General features: G+C 38.0%; 1 protein-coding gene across 1 annotated transcript; it reads right to left on the bottom strand.

Annotated features, from left to right (window-relative positions):
- Positions 1–4,659: 4,659 nt before the first annotated feature.
- On the bottom strand, positions 4,660–18,620 carry LOC140239602 (acetylcholinesterase-like). Its single transcript, XM_072319432.1, has 9 exons — positions 18,240–18,620; positions 17,551–17,710; positions 16,906–16,983; positions 10,094–10,212; positions 9,187–9,351; positions 8,222–8,515; positions 6,529–6,872; positions 5,817–5,989; positions 4,660–5,129 (listed from the first exon to the last, which is right to left on the bottom strand). Exons 1-9 carry the CDS (start codon positions 18,618–18,620, stop codon positions 5,035–5,037), a joined length of 1,809 nt encoding a protein of 602 aa, XP_072175533.1. The 3' UTR covers positions 4,660–5,034.
- Between the last annotated feature and the right edge of the window lie 2,567 nt (positions 18,621–21,187).

The raw sequence follows: 21,187 nt of genomic DNA, 5'->3' as shown, positions 1-21,187 counted from the left end.
TCTTTCCGCCACTAAAAAAATCTGTGCTATGATATTCAAGACGCTTGGAAATGAGTGCGTGCCTGTGTTTGTACACGCGTACAGGTTTCTGTGCGATCGCGGCTTCACGTAATCTTTTCATGGATTTATGATATAAATATTGCTCAGTCTGCTTGCGATCTCGATAGGCACTCAAGAGTTTTCGGAGAAGAAGTTGGTTAGATAGTGCCCAAAGAGTACAAGGTCCGTTTCATATTGGAGACAGGGGGAGGAGTTAATATTGGTAAATACATGTAGTTGATATCAACTTGGCATACGTGCAGCTCAGGACAATGTACTTTAATTCATTCTTCACTCACAACGCATCTCTTCGCTATCAGCCTATCATTGCGTCACTATATATACGAGACGAATGTTCATGACAATAGGGCCTACTATTTCAATGACACTTTCTCTCAACGGGTATGTTGCTTTTGTTTCATATTAATAACTTCAGTGTCTAAACTCAAATCACCGTCTACACCGCAGGTCAAATACATCTTTGCAATAAAATATTTTTTTGTGCGTAATGTTGTACGTAAAATTTGTGTCCATAATCTGTAATATCATTTTATTATATTTCACATGTATTGTTGATATTTGTGAGTCAATATCATTTTTTTTTTGGGGGGGGGGTGGGGGCGTCAGGTTTTTTTTTTCTTTGTCTTTTTTGTATGATACATTTCGCCCTTCGGTTGAACTATGATATGGCGTTTCAACTGCATGTTATTGCTTTGAGTTCTATCAAGATTTCACTTTCAAAATACATAATAATAATAATAATAGCTGGTTTTTATATAGCGCATTTCACACACTTCAGGGTTTCAATGCGCTTTACAGACTATTATTACCCCGGTCACTGGATACTCAACCAGCACTAACAGTGCTCATTCTCCACTCCCTGGGGAGCATTCCAGCCAGTCGCAGCCATTTTTACAGGCGCGCACATGCTTATCAACCAACATAAGCTTTCCATCCTACCGGGTACCCATTTATACTCCTGGGTGGAGTCACATGCGCTCGGGAAGACCATGCTCTGTTTATGACTACAAACTGGTTCTTTGACTCTTATTCTCATAACAGCTGTGTTATTGTTCGGGTAAATGAAATCGTATAAACCACGTGGGAATCCTTTTTTTTTTTTGTACGTTTAATAATAATAATAATAATAATAATAATAATAATAATAATAATAACAATAATAATAATAATAATAATAATAATAATAATAACAATAACAATAATAATAATAGTAATAATAATAATAATAATAATAATTATTATTATTATTATTATTATTATTATTATTATTATAATGATAATAATAATAATGATAACAATAATAATAATAATAAAAATAATAACAATAATACTGTATAAGCATTTATAAAGCGCCTTTTCCACTGGACACAATGCTATGAGATCTCATCCCTGGTCGCCATATTATAGGAGATAAAATATATACACAAAATACCAGGCAGCGACAATACAAGTCCAGTGCACAATGTGTAAAAGGGACAGTTCTACACGCACACCATGCAGTTATTATGCATATGTCTCTTTGCTCACTTTGCTTAGCCGAGATGAAAGGCATGAAAAGACATAGCGATTATTTGCAAGGGTGTTTTTTTTTTTCGGGTAACGAAAGTTGCCTCCTCCCTCTGTCGTCTACATCAAACCTACTTTCGCAATGTGATCTACTCATTCCATACTTTTGTTGCTAATCTTCTTCTAATTGTTGTTCTTTTTCTCCTTCTTCGTCTTGTATCTGATGTTCGTTGATGTTGTTGTTGTTAATGATAATAATAATAATAACAATAATTATTATAATAATAATGATAATAATAATAATAATAATAATTATTATTATTATTATTATTATTATTATTATTATTATTATTATTATTATACTAATAATGATAATAATGTTTATGATGATGTTGTTGTTGTTCACCGGTTAAACGAGCCCGAAGACCCATTGGTAGCTAGGTTGGGCAATAAGATTTCTCTCATAGCTATATAGTCTAATTGATGAGAGGCAGACTTTGTTGAATGTATTAGATTTATAGACTATGTTGTATTTTATATAACACCTAAATAGATCCTTGTCATTTGATTGCTTGTCTGATATTGATCATTTGTCCGTCTATACTTTTGCGTCATCATTCATAAAATTGAGGCTCCATTTTGCCTTGCAATCTTGGATCCATACGATTTGCCCCATTGCACGCACGCCGAGAGCCCAACTCACTACGTACTTAAAACCCTTGCGTTTGCAGTGTACATGAGATTGGTGACGCTTATTGAAATTTTGTCACTTTCCTCTTGTTTCTAAATTCATAAAACCTCGAATGATAATGATCCTTTTCAGGTGTTATACCAAAAAAAAAAAAAAACACACACATTTTTGTTTCTTTCATGCAATGGACAGAATACATGTATTTCATAAGGTGAAAGATGAATGATCCATTCAACTCTGTTGCCCCTCGTTGAATGGATCATTAATTTTTATCTTTCATCTCATGAACCATATTCTGTCCATTTTATTCATATACACTCATCATTTCTATAATATACTACCAATATATTCCGGTTGCAGTTCGTTATTCCATAGATTCGCCATTCCGGAAGTTCGTAATTCCGAAAATGAAATAAAGTTCGTTAATTCTATAATGAAACTAGGTTAATTATTCCGCAATTTCGTTGATCCAAAAATTTGAATAAGACTCGGTTTTCCTAAGGTTTGCTGGTGCGCACTTGTTTTTTGTTTTTGTTTTTTCTTCCTTCTTCTTCTGCATTTTCGGATTTTTTTCGGAACCTTATTTCATTTTCGGATTTACGAATACCTCATAGAGCATATGCCTGTTACGGAATAACGGAACTTCGGAATAAGGAAATACATTTCACTTTTAGCTTAATGAAAAGTCGCAATAACAAAGATGTAACACAATTCCACTAACTGTATTAGTGGGGCAGATATGTGAAAAAGATGCCCAAATCCGGCGGAAAGTATGTAATTTTGCGTATAGGGGTATTTTGAGGCGCTGATTTCAAATATTGCCGGATCCAAGAGATCTGGTCACGGGGTCGGTCGCCATTTTGTATTCCAATATGGCCGCCGTCAAAGATCCCTATCTTCAGTTCTGAATGACATAATCCATTAGAATTTGATACGTAAAAGCAAGGTGATATGATGACTTTAATAACAGACTTATTTGATATGTCTGACAAGCTGGACGGCAACCAATTTGAATTTTTATACATAGTTGCCCTGTTGGAGTGTTTGGGTTTGTAAATTAGGCTACCTGATTGAGCGCGCGTTTGTAACTGATTGAATACGCGCTGCTGTATTTACATTGTGACGTCAGTGAAAGGTGCAGTTTGCTTCCTACTTGCTGCACTTTTTGACATGCCCGTGAATGTTAGTCGTGATGTTTGCCTTCGTAGCCACATTGGAATTCAAAATAGCAGGCATTGCGTTTGTCAGACACATCACATTTGTTAATATCTTAACTCAGTATGTTAAAATACTTGTTTACACCTAATTTCGGCGTCACTTACCACTTAGAAATCGAGATAGGAATTTTGAATATTTCGTCGAGGCGGCCATATTGAAATTCAAAAAACCGGCCATTCGCTGTTTGTCAGACACTTCAAATCAATGTCATCACATTCAATATGTCAAAACGCTCATGTGTACCAAATTTTGGCGCAACAGGTCATTCAGAACTGAAGGTACGGATATTTAAATTTGTTTTGTGATGGCGGCCATATTGCAATTCAAAATGGCGGCCGACCCCGTGGTTAGATCTCTTGGATACGGCAATATTTGAAATCAGCGCCCCAAAATACCCCTATATGCAAAATTTCATACTTTCCGCCGGATGTAAGCATCTCGACCAATTTTCTGCTACATATCTGCCCTAGGCGTATGCAAAACACCTCGGAAAAAAAAAAGAAAAGGAAGAAATAGGAAGGTATTGATTAGTATATTTGATATCCATTTGGCATTGCCATCAACACAATTTCATAAAATGTAATCTTTGCCTGAAAGTAGCATACATTCGATAAATCGATGTCTTTATCAAAGAACATTATTATACACATACATTGTTATACATTCGATTCAAAATAATTTATTGCATGATCTCAGATGGTGCTCACACGGTACAAAGAATATACGGTGATAAAAAATAAAAAAAAAAACACGAATGCTCCATAGGCCTCCATGTTAGTAAAATCCCACAAAATACGTAATTCTGACATTTTTCTACCGATGTGTCAAAAATCGTCTCGTCATTTTGTAACAAACAATTTGTACGTGGATATCGTGTATTCGTTTCAGGGAGTATTCATAATAATTATTGAGATCCATCTCTCGCTTACAATATGCATTTTAAAGTGAGATAGGTCAAATGTTTGTTACTAAGGAAACATGTTACAGGATCTGTATCTAATGTAAATTACTGACAATGTGTTCATACGTTCTCCCTCTTACCAAAATCAAGTAGCCAAGATAATGCAAACGCAATCAGATAAAGAGTGGATATACGCCTCATGTAACCCATTTGGAATATCAGTCATTATTGTAGAAAAGGTTTTTTTTTCTTTCTTTTTTTTTTTTTTTTTTGCTCGAAGAAATTGCATAGGGAAAGCCGCGATGAGTAAATTGAAATTATAATTTTATCTTTATATTTCTTTGAAAATGATCACAATTAAGATGTGTGGGACTCCAACAATGATCAAACTCAAGAAAAATCTGATCGATTGAAATCTCGAGTCAGTAAAGATGACCTGGGTTGTCATGACAACCATTACTACAAGGCACTGAGAAGCTAAACAAGATCAGAATCTACAACATTAATTCTCGCCAAATTATTTGAATCTGTGACGGGTACTTGTTTGTATTTTATTCTCCGTTAACTCACATACGATATATGATTACGATACTATATCTCGGAAGCCCGTGTTCTCTGATGCGTCACGTTGATCCTAGTCTTGTCTCTTTCCGACGTTCTAGTTCTCGGGACAGTTGTCTGGATCTTCGCAGGTTTTGCTGCTGTCTGCATTGACCTTCTCTTCCAACAGAGCCTTCAGACGAGCCATTTCAGCTGTGATAAAAACAAACGCAGAATTGGAATAGAGCGCCTTTATCTTTTACCTCGTTGTTGTACCATCGCACTCGTGATCGTTCACTATTTATACCCACCATTATTAGACTGTCCAGCACGGGTAAAGTTACAGCGTTTAGATCTTTGAAACGTATTGCAGTATACAAGGTTAATATTCAACTTTTACTTATCACTGAATTTCAGTAATTATCACAGACCCAAGCAGATGTGTGGATTTCAGGTCTCAGTGAAGGATCGCTGCATCAATGTTAGGACCATAGTACTACATACTATAAATTTGGCAACGTTAGGATCTTTACCCTACTCCGGCAAAAGGCAAAAGGCAGCAAGTACATAACTATTTTTTTTTCTACGACTGAGCAAAGCATTATATCCTCAACAAAGGACATTGTCCAAGATTACAACATCTTAACCTAGACATCACTCAGTACAAGGAGCGTTGTGCTGAAACGTTGGAATCCAAATAAAAGCATGCGTAGTTCAGATAAATAGAATATCATCAATGAACAAATATTTCGAGCATTTTCCAATATTTTGCCACTTCCATCTCTCAGACTCTATCATTAAAGCAAATTCCAATTCCATAGCAATTCCAACTACGAAATGATAATTATCAAAGTTTGATATTCGTTGATTTTAATTGTTTGAAAACTTGTTTTTAATTACCTGAATTCTGTATAAGACTGGGTAGCACTTTTTCGAGGAAGTAGCATCGTTTGCCAAACATAGTTCCAGTATGTGTTTCGAAGGAGCGGGCCAACTCTTTGTACACCGGTGCGTCGGCCTGGTACTTGGGCCATGTTGGATACTTCTCATCGTCGGATCCTGAATTAGGATCACTGAAACGACAAAAGAAGTGATGGTACGAACAGAAGACTAAATTGGTGAATACAGTAAAACGCCAAATTATGATCAAGCAATCTTATACTCAGCAGTATTTTGGCTGTGTTCAAGCATTCTATTGTATGTACATGTAATCAGTTCTGTTCACACATTCTTTGAAATCTCCTGGGACTTACAATTCTGTCGAATTAAGGAAACGAGACCAAGTGATTTTAGGTTCGATAAGAGGTGCGGTGAGTTTTTTGTATGATTTTTTTCCTTTTCTCTTTTGGAGGGATTTCAATGTTGCAGTTTCTTTCGTCATGTGATATGCCTTCCAGTAAATTGTTTTTGTTTTGCTCTTTACACATCAAAAGTACCAGTTTTCATTATGCTGACTTTATAAACATGAAGAAAAACTGTTTGCACTAAATGGACGTCATGTCTGGATCTTCATATGCCTGATGTCATGCAGGCATCATTAAAAAATATAGCCCTCATATGTTATTTGGCATCACGAAGGTAAAATGTTGAAGTACCAAGAATCAAAGCCTACCCTGTCTTGGCAAAGTTTGACCAGTACTTGATGATCTGCCGGGATATTTCGACCTCATCTTCGGTGAAGCGACCAATCAGGAAATAGTCCGCTTCCTTGTCCTCGCTATCCACCCCGAAGGGAGACCCAAAGACGTAGGCGATATCCTCGCCGTGCGTGGCGCCCATCCACGTCTTGTTGCGACCCCAGATGGAGTGGCTCGGCCGATGGGTCATGACGTATGAGTAGACGTTGAGACCAGCCGCACTCAGTTGCCTCGCGTAAGAGAAAGCAGGGCACAGAAAAAAGCTGTCTCCCGCCATATCACATAAGGGGTCAATGAAGTTAGCTTCCGGGTTTGAGAGCTGTAAAGTAAGCAGGTGTTGAGGTAGAAGAGTGAACATCACAACTTAAAAAGTTGCAAGAATAAAAAAATAGAACAGCAACTATGTGTACCGTGGCTAGCGAAAAGGATTGTGAATTAAACCTCTTGAGACAACTACTTCTCTGTAGGCAGTAACTCACAGTAATGATTTACAAACATGTGCACGTAATTAGAGGAAATCACTTAAAATGAAAAAAAAAAAACATAAATGCCGGTAAACTGCGTCGGAAACAAGCTACGTAAAAGGGAATGTACACAAAGACAACCAGGGAATTTCCACCGTTGCGCACACTGGACTTGGGACCAATTTGAATTTCTTGAAAAAATTACTAATTATCAATAATAAATTCTGTACAATTCAATTCGGATTATCTTTACACTTCCACTAGCAGGCTTATACGATGAAGAAATTTCATTCAAATTAATTTTCTGTGATTGTTATCCTTAGACCTATCACCTTTGCCGTTTCAAACAATTCATTGTTGATTTATTCATATCCCAACCAGATAACAATACCGATGAATATTCTTAGCTGAAGTTATGGCTCTAGAATGTAATTTCGACGTAGTGACCTTTGAACTTGACCTTTCATCGTTCACTTCTACTTCAACTACTACTACTACTACGTTCATGTATGAAATACTTGTTATTGTCTACATACTTCTACCCTTTCTTGACACTGTATTGCCACTGTTCTTTCCTACATATCGACTTACACCTGAAAAAAAAAAAATCTTTGACCTTTCAGCTTGTTCAGTACCCCTTTACTATGCATCAGTTCTATTCAGTGTAATTTATTATGAATCAGATGTTCTGACTGTCATATTTTGTAAAATGATAAAATTGGATTCTTGTGTGAGACATCAATCATCTCGGATTCTGTCGATCCATAACGTAGGTGTTGGCCGTTTCAGTTTAACAGAGATCTATTTCCCAATTGATAATATCATTAATCAATTGGTTTCTATTCTTTATCAAAGAATAATTGGTGCACGTGTATGAAGTCTTACTGGTAACAATAAGTAAAAAACAAACAAACAAACAGAAACTTTTTTTTTTGGTTTGTGAAATCTAATGTCGCTATCATTCCCAATCAGTATTCAATAAAATCATATTATCAATATGCATTCCGTCTTTTGCTTCAATATATTTGATGTCATACGATGAGTATAAAAGATGCACACACTAATAGATGGAAAGATAGATAGACAGATACAGTATAGAATGAAAATGTGAGTAAGATAGAAAGAAAGATAGACAAACAAACAACCTCCCGACAGACACACGGACAAACAAACTGGCAGTCAACACCAAGATTTCAATCCTCACCATTTCGTCATTGCAGTAGACAAACTTTGCCATATCCTGGACCACTGGCTCAGTCATCTGGTACATGGTTGCGAGCATGACCTTGAACACGGTCTCATTCACAGACGGCTTGACATCGGGGTCCTGGCCGAACATTACGCCGTTGGCCATCACGTCTCCCTCTTCACTCAGGCAGCCGCTGATGATGTTGACCTTATTGAAGGCCCCCTCGGCCGCCAGTTCAGCGGGGCTTTTCGGTAAAAACTCGCCGTCGGGCACAGGCAAGACCATGTAGCGAGCAATTTCGAAAGTTGTCTGTATACGGGGGGGGGGGGGGGTGTTACAGAATATAGTACAGTACATATGGTACCGAATCTGCTTCATAGGGCGCTGTATCTATGGAATCTGGCGATAAAAAACAACAACACCTGAAGTAAAAAGAGCGAAAACGTTCTAAACTCCACCCAAATGTGCAGTTATCGATTTCTGGCTTCGTAATGTGTTGTGATAAAAATTGAATATCATTTTGTTCTTTCAGAGACATACAAAGAATCCTTCTCTTCCTTCAAATATTTCAGCACGGGGATGTTTTCACTGCGTATCATCTGAGTTTTCGAAAGGGAACACCTTCATTACGCATTTCAAACATACCGACGCGTACATGTCATAATAAACATTGATAAATAGCCGAACTCAGCTCTGACGTTTTTTTTTTTTTTTTCTTCTTCTTTTTTTTTTTTGTCGTTGTTTTCTCGCTGTTAGCTCGATCAAGCCACTAAATCGTTAAATTTGACCCTAATGGTAATGGTTCGACATTAAAATGAAATAATAACACCCGTAATCCATTTTCAATCTCGGGTGCTCGCTCGGACCACAAAAAGGCAACTTTTTGTAAGTTTGGTGGCCCGACATCAACTCATAGTCCCATCAGGGTGACGTTCTGTAAAAAATAAAAGGACGGAAAGAGAAAATATTAAAGTCCTTACATTTTCCTGCACGGCTTTGAGCTCTTCAAACGGCTTGCTGCGTAGACACTCGGCCATCGCCTTGGATGATGTGACGTCACATCCGACTTCTGCAGCAATTTGCGTGGTGAGGTAAACCCCTGTGGCCTTGTCCGGGAAGTTGCTCCAAAGAGCGAGAGCGCCGCTCTGACAGAAATGAAGAAATGGAGAAAAAAAAAAGAATTACGTTGCAGAATCTATACAAATTTGTCTCGTCACTTCTTCTTTTTCTTTTTCTTGTTGTGTCTGTTTGTTGTTTGTTTGTTTTTGGCCTGAAATGTCAATGATTGTTCATAGTAATCACATTTTCGAAGACCAACAAAATGGAAAAAGGGCATACAGGACTAAAACGGTCGAAAACCTGAAAGAACGATGAGAGAACCGCATCCACCTCGCTTGTGTTTACAATATTTACTTCAGCCAAATAGTCATAGATATACAAAGTAGCCCTAAAGACCATATTCATGCATGTTGATACTTATCGGCATAATACACACAAACAAACACACACACCGCCCCCATCACCACCACAAGTTGCGCGCATACTTACGCACACACATATGTGTGTGTCTGTCTATCCGTCTTTCTCTCCGTCCTTCTCTCTCTCTCTCTCTCTCTCTTTCTATAATCATAGGCATATAGGTATGTATGAGGCCTATTGAACAATACACTTTACATAAATATCGATTTTTATCAAATGTGTGCTAGAAAATAATATACGGTTGAAAAAAAAAAATTGGTTTGACTATGAAATCGATGTGTACGAAAGAAAGAGCTGAGCAGAATATAATTAATCAACAAATGTCCACACACTCATCGTATGAATGTCTAATCCGATATATCGCCACAAATCTAGAATGCTACCTTAACCTGGTAGCACTACACTCACCTGCATGATAGCCCCACTAAACAGACCAGCACTCATTGGCGAGAGTATCTGGAGGGCTACGCTCCCGGAGCCCGCACTCTCACCGAAGATTGTCACTCTATTGGGGTCTCCGCCAAAAGCTGAAATAGACAAAAAGAAGAAAAATATTCTCTCTATAATCTTTTCATGGTGTGGAGAAAAGCAGATTTAGAGAGCATTAATCTACTCTTATTGATATGATAAAAGTCACACTTATAAGAATGGGGAAAGTCGCATACAATTAGCAAATCACCTTGGGTATAACCTGGTATGAAAAAAAAAAAAAGTACTTTAACATTGGAGGGCTACTGTTGATGACTGTGAGCTACGGAGAGCATAACGTCAGTTGCGAGGAAAGGAGAACCCTTCCTGTTTCCATTAATACCTAATTATGTTGACAAATACCATGCATGACTGAGTACATGAATGACAATGACAAGTTGAACTTTTTCCAAGTTTGAGGGCTATCGTGAAGGAACAATAAATGTCGAACTGAATGGATGACATCTGTCAATATTTTTTTCTTTTTTTTTTGGGGGGGGGAGGGCAAATCTATAAGATGATGACACTCTGTTTTGCTGTATTATTGTGCTTGTTTCGGGTTTTTTTTCTTTGTTTTCAATGATAATTTCTTGATGACTGGAATGCCACATGTAGAAATATCAAGTTTAATTTCAATTTTTATGAAAGTATTGCTGATTCAAAAAAGGTTCTACCTCCTGGGTATTTGAGTAAATAAGAATGTGTAACTTTTCTGTTTGCACAGCGGCATCATCTGATAATATCATACAAGTGTGTCTTGTATTGATTTGAAAGTCAAAAAATAAATATTATTGAAAAAAAAAGTCCGTGTGATTTTTTATCAATTATATGTCACATAAAGTGCTTGTAAAAATGCTACAAAAGTGCGCTGTATCAGACAGTCTGACCTGGCAAGTTTTGTACTTTGACCGTGTCAGGAGTATTTGTATAGCATTTAATCACAGTGTTTCTCTTCAACCTGAAATACATACAGTCTGTAGATATATGTCAACAATATGATTGAACAAACCAAACAAGGCGATACAGCCAAATTTTGATTACTCATTGCACGCATTGTGGCATTTACAGCGTTCTTCAACCTGTGCTTAGCTGCGCTTTTAACAGGCTTCCTTGCTACCCTGGGGAATAAAGTTCATTCGATAGTTTCTTGAAGTAATGTCCTATTCATTTCTAGACTCTGCATTATGTTCTTATTTTTATTTCACTTGTAATCGTTTAGAATGAATGTAAGCCACAAATATAATCATAAAACATTAAACGGTGTATCTTGCTACTGGAAAAGGTTACGGATGAATTTCCGCTATCTTACATTTTTTTTTTTTTTTTTTTAATGGCAGTGTGTGAGGTAAATTGCACCAAATAATACACCGTGGCTGTAAAACGTCCTTTCGGAGTGTGACACTGACCAGTCCAAGTGGGAGAGATACTGGGGACTGGGGACCCAAACCGGGATCTGGGTTCAGAACACTCAGACAGTTCGTATTAATTAGAGTGATGATACTTGTTGTTGTTGCTGTTGTTGTTGTTGTTGTTGTTGTTGTTGCTGTTGTTGATGCGTTTTTAACCAAAATTGTCTGCGTGGAGCGGGGTTGCAGTCTTAACCCTATAAAGCCCAAGCTATGTTGACCCCTGCCAGGCCCAAGGGGGGGGGGGGGCACATTGTGCCCCCCCCCCCATATAACTTCTTTATTATATGATGTATGACCGTCATACTTGGCACATGGGTAGAGCAACTCGTACTCTACATTACCCAACATTTGAACTTTCTCAAGGTCATCCACTGAGGGCGCTGTTTACCAAAATATAAAGAAATACATAGGAAATACGCTAAAATCATGTTTTTTTCTGTTTATTTCTTTATCCCCAGTATATATCTTTTTTTTTAAATATCAATCATTTTCATATTTACCACAAAGGAAAAGCAAGTCAGCCTTCACTGTTTGTTATGGTTGAAATTTCTCAAGGTCAACACATGGGGGCGCTTTTCATTACAATATAAAGAAATATATAAAACCTATAATGTATTGCTTGGAATGAATACATATATTGGTATTGCATTTCATATTTCCAAAATATTGTAATTTTGAGTTTGCAGATTGATAATATGATAAACAAATGATATTACAGGCACAGCTTGTGTGAAAATAACACAAAATAAAAGGGTAGTCTTTGGAAAATGCTGTATTTTCAATTATTTTTATTATATCTATTGTTTGATGCCTATGTCGTATAGAAAATAAAGGAAATAATAAGAAAACCATTTCAGGGTAATTCACAACCATAATTCCTTCACCCTTTGGTTCTTCAGCAAATTACAGCCAAGAAAAACCCCATTTCATCCATTATTATACTGTTAACTGAAATTGGAACAGAACATCATGCAAAATCTGACGAACATGGTTGTCAGTTTATAGTTGCCATCATGACAACCAGCAATATCGGACATAGCTAAATTATATATAAAAATGTGATATAAAATAAAAATTTTAAAAAATAAGATTTTAGGAAAAGTCACCAAATTTGGTTGAAATCGGGTAAAGGGTATAGGAGCGGCAAACGAAAATATGGGAGGGGGGCACAATGTGCCCCCCCCCCTCCCCTTGGGCTTTATAGGGTTAACCTCTCCGTTACATGGCTCATTATACACATTCCTGCAATGAGATAAGAATTTCAAAACTGCTTGTCAAATTCTTCAGACTGAATGTCCAGTGACAGTTAGACGAAAAATAGAAAACCAACGCCAAATATGTGATGACATTGTTCAGTAAGTTCATATCACACCAGGCAATCTTTCATGCAGTCTGGCACGGTGCGGTAATCCGTGTAACTGTGTCTCGCGCAAATGTTCCCTGTTACGATACGTTACAATCTCGTGTGATATCTGGCCACTTTAGATCTGTAAATAATGAATAACGATGAACGTCAAACAGGAAACTTTAGAAATAAAAGTGACGATGACATTGACGTTTGAAATGACCTTGTCATTTGCATTTGTACAGTCTAAAAGAGAGGGGCATGGGGTGTGGAGGGGGTGGAAGTGACGCCTCTTTATACCACATACTCGTGTACTCTGTTGTCGTTTTAAGTACATGTAAGGTCGTTCAAAATGTACAGAGAAGCAATAACATTCATAGTTCCATCTATCCAGGGTGTCCTGTACAATACTACAGCTCTGTTAGTGAGCCGTTCTATTATTGAGCATCGCAACTAACCATGATCTCCTACAAGCATCCCGTATTAAACGTGGAGGCCTTGTTTACGAGCTCCGGCCGTATTAATGAAATTTGATAGTTTCCGTAAAGACAGCGGTATTGAACGTGCCAGATTTCCACCCCTATTCGAGTTCTAACACCGATAAAGATATGAATGTTGAGCTACTTTCCATGATTGAGAGTTCAGAATGACTTCATGATCATGATCTCACGATTCTCTACTTTTGAGCGTATTCATATATGTGCAATCAAAATACTCAAATTGAACGTATATCAATTTTTCTCTGATATCTGACGTTTCAGCTTGATTGCAATGATAAAGACAAATGCATGCTAAATTGTGTTTGCATGGACAGGCAATCATAGAGCTCAACCAAATTCCATACCAAATAAATTGGGAAGTCCGGTATTTCGTGGACACGAAGAGGAGTGCTCACTTCATGAGACATTGGACTCTGACCAAAGGGTCCCCGGAAAGCCCTGTTGAACTCTATTTGCTGTGAGCTGGGTTGCATGTTTGTTATCCCTACAAGGATCTTGCTGCTGCACGAAATTGCCCTTATATGGCTTTGCAAACATTGGGTCCCTTTATTTGTGCACGTACATTGAATAGCGCCTAAGTAGGTCCCATGGTCTGAGTGACTATAAGGCAAGCCACGTGCTAAACTTACAGGACTTCATCACTACATACCCATGTAGGCCTATCCGATGTAGGCCTATATATGATGAATGGTCGAAGGGTATTCGAGCAAAATAGAATTAATTATGCATTCATACGCTTGCACCTTCCTTGCTTTTACCTTACATGGTCATAATGATAGACCACCTGATAAGCATAGAAAAGCGTGCAGAAAAGATACTAAGTAAACCGCACCTTTATAAGTCTTGAACTCGTGTACTGTTTACCATGTGTGGATATGTCATTGAACTATATTTAGTATAATGACGCAAACTCAGATAACGCAATAGAATGGGATATGATTATCATGCATGATGCCAATGGTCATGAAATCTTCTTAAACATGACAACGTCACTCGGATGAATATGAAATGTATTTTGATGAACAATATCACGCTGTTGGACATGTTCTATGTATGTAAGATAATTTTCGGCACTCTCTCCTGTTTTTATTCACACCACTCTTCATGATTCATGAGAACAATATGTCAGTTACCTCATTTATTCTCATGGCTGATGTGGCTTATTGTTATAGAGATAGAAATCGATATTCTAAAGACAGTTATTTTCGGTGAATTTTGCTGTGTGCTCAAACACTATTCCATATTATAAACTGGCCGTAACCAGGCAACGTCAAAACAGGCTCATATTCACCACCATCAATTTCCAAACAGAGTGCAATTGGGAAATAAAAAGCTTGACGGGGAATCTTAAGCATGTACAATATTTCGGGGTAGTTCACTAATAGTTTTAGAATAACGTTAACTGCTTTCATTCCTTCGTTCAAAGTATCAAATTTTATTCATTTACCTGCTCCATGATCTGTATTGGATCGCATCGTGTGATTACATGTTCAAAAGAAGGTATGTGTTACCATGCTCTGATTTCTATGTCTCATATCATTCATAAAATTCGGCCAATGGCTAATAGCAAGGGCAGAGGTAGCGAGAGATATTCCTTCAAAAGTCTGAGATTTTAGAACAAAACATGAAATAACCGCCGTGATAACTTTAACGACGTTATCGACATATCCGTCCTAAAGTGAAGATTTCGCCGTTACATGAGAGTTTATTGATGCCTTAGAATGCCAGTAGATTTATCAATTGTCATGTTTTTGAACAAGGAGATAGAATCCTGTACATCACATTCAAAGTATCTTTTGCGGCTAACCAGAATCATGTGCACTGTTTGCTCTGAGGAACGTTCACGGCTAATGTGATATTCCATTTCCTGTTCACGTAAACGCAAGTAAATGGAGTCAAATAAAGCAGAATAGTGGAAATTTCTCGAGTTATTATGACGTTGGCCACAACCTGTTAATCATCAAAATGTATATATATGAGAATTCTCCTAAATAAATCTCCTGAATGTGTTCGCCGATTGATCTATGCAACAGCTTTCCAATCATTTTTACACATTGTAATGAAACAAAAGAGAATGAATTGCACTTTTGGCCTCAAATGTTTGCATAATGTCTCAGCAATTTAAAATTTTATTTGAGTATTAGAGGCCTCGATCTGCCTGCTGGATCATGTTCCAGAACTTTATGTTTGTCACATTTGTCTTCAAAGACATAACATGGAACAGTTGCAAGGTGATGAATTAATCGCGGTATAAGTTGCATTCACCTAGTATAACCTAATATATTTCACCGATGCCATTTTTTTTTCTGTATAATGTTGTGGACTTATAAATTATGGAACTTTTTGTCTTCTGTCCGACGTTAATGACACTTTCATGATGTTCTAATTACTTGTCTGATTCCACTCCCTTTATCTAGCTTAACTTGAACATGAAGCTGAAAGTCACTTCTAGAAGAAAACTGACCGATAAGGATTTAAGATGGCTTTTTTTTCTCAGTCCTAACACCTTTACAATCTTCGGAAAATAAGGGCATGGCCAAAATGTTCCCCATAATGGGCAGTGATTTTACTCCTGCATCCCTTGCGTTCCCCTTGAACCCGTGGTTCTTTTCTCCTCGAAAGGATATATTCATTTGGGGAAGCATTAGTAATTATACAGTACAGATATAGTTAGAATTTTCTTAGTCTTCACCAATGCCTATTAACCATGCGTGCAATTTAGGATGAGATAATGGAATTTGCTTGTTTATAATGTTCTATTGTGTTGTGACATGGAAGAGGCAAATGAACAGATCCTCGAGTTACATTTTTTTTCTTTAAATTTTGTCACTAGAAGCACCAGCGTCTTTAATACTAACTTCGATGTATTTACATGTGATAGGCCAACGCACGTGAGGTCACGAGGGGTCAAGCTTCGGGGTTGAGGTACCTAAAAGGTACTTAAACCAATCGAAGAAAGCCTCAACCCATAGCACTATACATATAGTCGTGCAATATTCGTACAGTGATGTAGAGAACAATAAAAGGAAAGTGTTATGTGATGCCTACTGAAGAGGAGGTGAGTACTGTGTTGTTTTTCTCAGTAAGAGTTCCTGCGAGCCGTAAGTTTGTGACGTGTCAAACAAAAGTTCAGCAGATACTTTGAAGAGGCCTGGGAACTCCAAAAAGTCAGCGTGCAATCAGGGGTAGTGACCAGATCACCTTTGACATGTTTGATAGGAAATCTTCAGAAAGAAGTACAACATGTATGACATTCATGCTTGAGTACAATCATTATTCGCACAACTGTACAGCAAAGTGTATATAGGGTATTGTGAGAAAAAACAGTACATATAACAACACGTCAAATAATGTGAAGGGAGAAGAAAAAAAAAGGGCTGGGATGGAGTCGTAAACAGAAATGCAAAGGAAGCGGACAGAAGAAAAACAAATTCAAGGGAGGAGAAACACAGAATTTGAACTCTGATATAAATGACAAAGGTGATGGGGTGACCTTACCAGCGATGTTTTCTTTGACCCACAGAAGAGCTTGACGCTGGTCGAGCAGTCCAAGGTTTGCTGGAATTTCATCATTTTCTGAATTCCCATAAAAAAAAAGAACCACACCAAAAGAGAAGAAAACGAAAACATGATGAGGTCATAATTCTATGCCATGCCAGGAGCTATTTAGCTTGCGGTACATTCGTGTCTCAGTGCAAAGAGAAAGCTGGAACGTCTCAATTGAATGCAAATAAAATAGTTTTTTTTTTTTTTTCAGAGTAATTCTTCATCATACTTATCTTGCGTTTGATGAAACAAAATCAATTAAAGAAGAGGTTTTATGAAAACCAAATGAGGGTTTTGAGAGAACTTATGAGATACGTAGGCCTAATTATGTTGCCATAAAACAGTGACAGTTTTACCTACTAAAAGGTAGGTTCATCATTCTAAATTTGTATTCTATGTATTTTTTTTTTTGAATTATTGTGTGTTTTTATCTTTCATGGGGCCGAATTATCAAGTTAGGAACTTCGTAAATAAGTTACCTGATGTGGACTGCACATACTTCTTGTAAGTTAACCCAGGGGAAAATCATGTTAAATGTTGCTAAATTTCTTGTAGAGAATGCAAGGCTTGCGTCCGGTCGTGAGAAAAAGACAGTACCTGTGGCTAGGAAACCAAGCACGCCGAGACGGTAGTTGATGGCGACAACGATGACGTCGCCAAGAGCTGGGAGTGGGAGTGCATGAGCCAACTTTTCTAGCGGGGCCCCGATGTGGTATCCACCACCGTGGATCCAAAACAAGACAGCTTGAGATTCGGGCTGCCATTGAAGTGAAATAATAAAATGCACTATATTTTTAATCAGTAAGAGCAGAAATTTGTCTTTTCTTCAATGATTGCTAAAGAGTTCCATTGAACCACCTCCCCCGATTATAATCACTTCTTTTTCGTCTTAAAAAACAATTTCAGCATTTGAAGTGACGTGACGAGTATCATGCAGCGATGGTAAGGGGACTGTTTTACGCAGGTGATAAATGAGAGTGTGAAAATCCAAAATGAGTATTTCAAGGAGGGAGTGTTGGGGTATCACATAGGAAGACGCTTGAATTGCTTGGATGGAAAAAATCAACAAAATGATTATGATACATGTATATTGTTGTAGACCTCTGTTCATCAAACCGATTTGGCTTCAATCAATATAAATCAAACGCATTTCTATATTACCTTATCCTCCAAACTTTCATTGAGAAGAGGAAGTTAACTACAATGGTTTAATACAGTGTTCTCTATGAAGCTACATGTGGAGTAGGTTTTAGATTTTCAGAAAAGTTATCTTCAACTTCCCATACCTTCGGTTCAGGTACGAATACATGCAAATGAAGACAGTCTTCCGTCATTTCCAGAGTGATCGGTAAGAACTGATTCTCGGCTTGAGAGCACGCCACAGGGGGTCGAGTGGCGTCAAATTCTCCTTCCACATTCTTCCCTACGGGCCGGGCGAAGCGAAGATCCCCCACCGGTGGCTCCGCGTAGGGTATCCCCGTGTAGGCGGCTACGGTTTTCCGAAAGCCGGGCAGCTGCTTTGACTCTACTACGTGACGCTCTCCGAGGAACGTCGCCCTGGCTGTCTTGACCACGGGTTGCCCGCCATCGTCTGCGTCAGTCGATGTCACAAACGGTAACGAGCACGATGTCAGTGCGAGCAAGAACAGAGCTAATCTCGAAGCCATTGTTGTCGATGGCACGAATCTCCTGATTTAGATATAGCGCGTTCAGGGGCAGTCGTCTCCTTAGTCAGCTGACATCAGTGCGGAATGTTTCTCACCGTTCTTTACCAATATTACTGTTTGGCTCCCGCCTTATCGTTACGTTCTTTTGTTAAATATTTTCCAGGGTGCTCTAATGAGTGAGACTAGTCAAACCAGGGAGGTGGCCCACCTCCCTGGTCATACACACCTGTACGATCGTGAGGTGTGTGTATGAAATTATGTGGTATGTTTTGTGTGTGTTTGTGTGTGTGTGTGTGCGTGCGTGTGTGTGTGTGTGCGTGTGTTAGTTCCCACCCCCCCCCCCCCCCACCTCTTTATAGTCACACTGTTGTCCTAGTTGTGCGATGTTAGTCCTGGGATGTTGGCCCTGGTACATACATTTTTTTGTACCATCACTTTGCTTCAAGCAGGTGTGTTGTGCTGGGCCATACCTGGGAGGTGATTTCGTCTCACCTCCCTGGCCATACTGTGTGTATGTGTTTTTCCACGTTGTAACAACATCCATGCACACTATACGATTATGTTCAGCAACGTCTTTTTCACAAAATAAGCTATCATGAGTGTCATGAGGGGGAAAAATATTCGGATCATCCTGTGATCCATGCTCCTAGGTGCGCGCTAGTCTAGCTTCTGGACTCTTTTTTACTCTTTGCGGTGATTCAGTTTACTCGACAAGCCCTGAGAGGGCGTGACACTGCCCTCTATAGTTCCTAACTACACATAAAGACAGAACACAGACCCGTGTTAATCAGATCATCAGACACAGACACTTTTACTCTTAAAGAGACAGAGAGATTGAAAAGGATTTTCATAGATGACATTGAAAAAAAAAAGATCGTTATAGGCGACACATAAGTTGAAGATTACAGAATTTGATCTTTCGCATAATGGACGGTATTATCAGCCGAAAGCAATTCACAAACTCTTATAGCCTTATTCAACATGAAAAAAAAGAAAGAAAACGATACTGCATAACGAAAGATTGCCTGTCTCTGCTTTGTAATCCGATCTCTCTTTTTAATCATCCCTGGATTAGTTTATAATCTCATCGACAGACACATAGACATGATAGATCAAGTTGCATAATATATATTCAAACGAGATTGTTATCTTGTGTGTATCTGTTCAGAGGGCCCTATGCTACATACTGTGAGTATCATAGTACTCCTCAATTACTGAGGGGGCAGTTCTCTATAAATAAAACGAAATAAAATACATAAATGAATAAATGAATAAATAAAGAAATAAATAAATAAAATAAATAAATAAACAAACGAAGAATGATTTTTCTCCGGAGAGCTGACTCGGGCTTTTATTTTGTCGTCGCCTTGAGTTCCTGGGTTTCATGATCCAATTTTCCACAAAATCCATGTTTGCTGCTTATGAATAGATTGATGTTTAGTAGTTTTATGTCACGTTGTGTGAAGTGATCTTTACTCTACTTCACATCATTCTGCAAAGCAATACAGTTGTAGTCGATGTGATTTTAATCTTCTCACATACACACGTGCGCACTCGCACGTATATAAGTACCAGCATGAGTTCCAGTGTTGAGCGTGATAGGTAGGTTTGATCTTTATATCATTCTACAATTTTCGTTACTCATTGTTTATCTGTCTTCTTCATTTTTTTTTTGTTAACACGGTGTGAATGCAGATGAGAAATAAAGAGTTTAATTCTAACACTTTAAATTCAACTCTCCAGCTATTATACATTAACGTACCGCTACTGCTAAAAAAAGTAAACAAAATATACTTTGCCTTCGGAGTTTCTGGTTGAAACTATGGGCAGAGGTGTCTCAAAAAAAGTACTATTCACTTCAAGGCTGCCCACCTAAGTGAACACGAAGAAGAGGACTTTGGGAGACAGCGAGGTCCATGGTTTTATTCAGCAACTCGAAATCTGGTAGACAATATTTGTTTTATCATCTGGTATCGAAAGATGTGAGGCGAGAAGTTGTGTGCTGGATGCGATGTTGTGGAGGGACCCTACAGTGACTGTATGAAGTACATATACTACAGGGCGCGTTTGTTGTTGTTCTTCTTCTCCTTCTTCTTTTTTTTTTCTTCTTCTTCTTCTTCTTTCTTCTTCTTTTCGTTCTTGTTGTTCTTGTTGTTTTGGTGACATTTCACAAAGTGATCGACGAAGCATAGCGCGATGTCAGAATTGCTTTGTGATTTTCGCAGTTGTTTTTTTAGAAATTGTTATATTTGACAGAACCACATACGAACCATTGCGCGATGTCAGAATTGCTTTGTGATGTCACAATTGCTTCGTAACATCATTGCACAAATCTAGTGCACTGTTTGGCGCCATTAGCAGTGGCGTCATTGTTACAATATTATACAATGGAGTGCTGAACAGGCCAAAATTGTGAAATAGATGAACATGCAGATAATCATGTGAAGCTCTCTCAACCAATCATTATACTATACAGGCATCAATCTTTATCAAAATATGATTAACTCTATGATGTATGACACTACACTGTTGTTTGTTCGTTTGTTTGTTTGTTGTTGTTTGGGGGA

This window comes from Diadema setosum, chromosome 16 (assembly GCF_964275005.1).
Source record: "Diadema setosum chromosome 16, eeDiaSeto1, whole genome shotgun sequence".
NCBI classification, from domain to species: domain Eukaryota; kingdom Metazoa; phylum Echinodermata; class Echinoidea; order Diadematoida; family Diadematidae; genus Diadema; species Diadema setosum.
The sequence above is the reverse complement of the archived record's forward strand: the minus strand, read 5'-3'. Positions and strand labels throughout refer to the sequence as shown.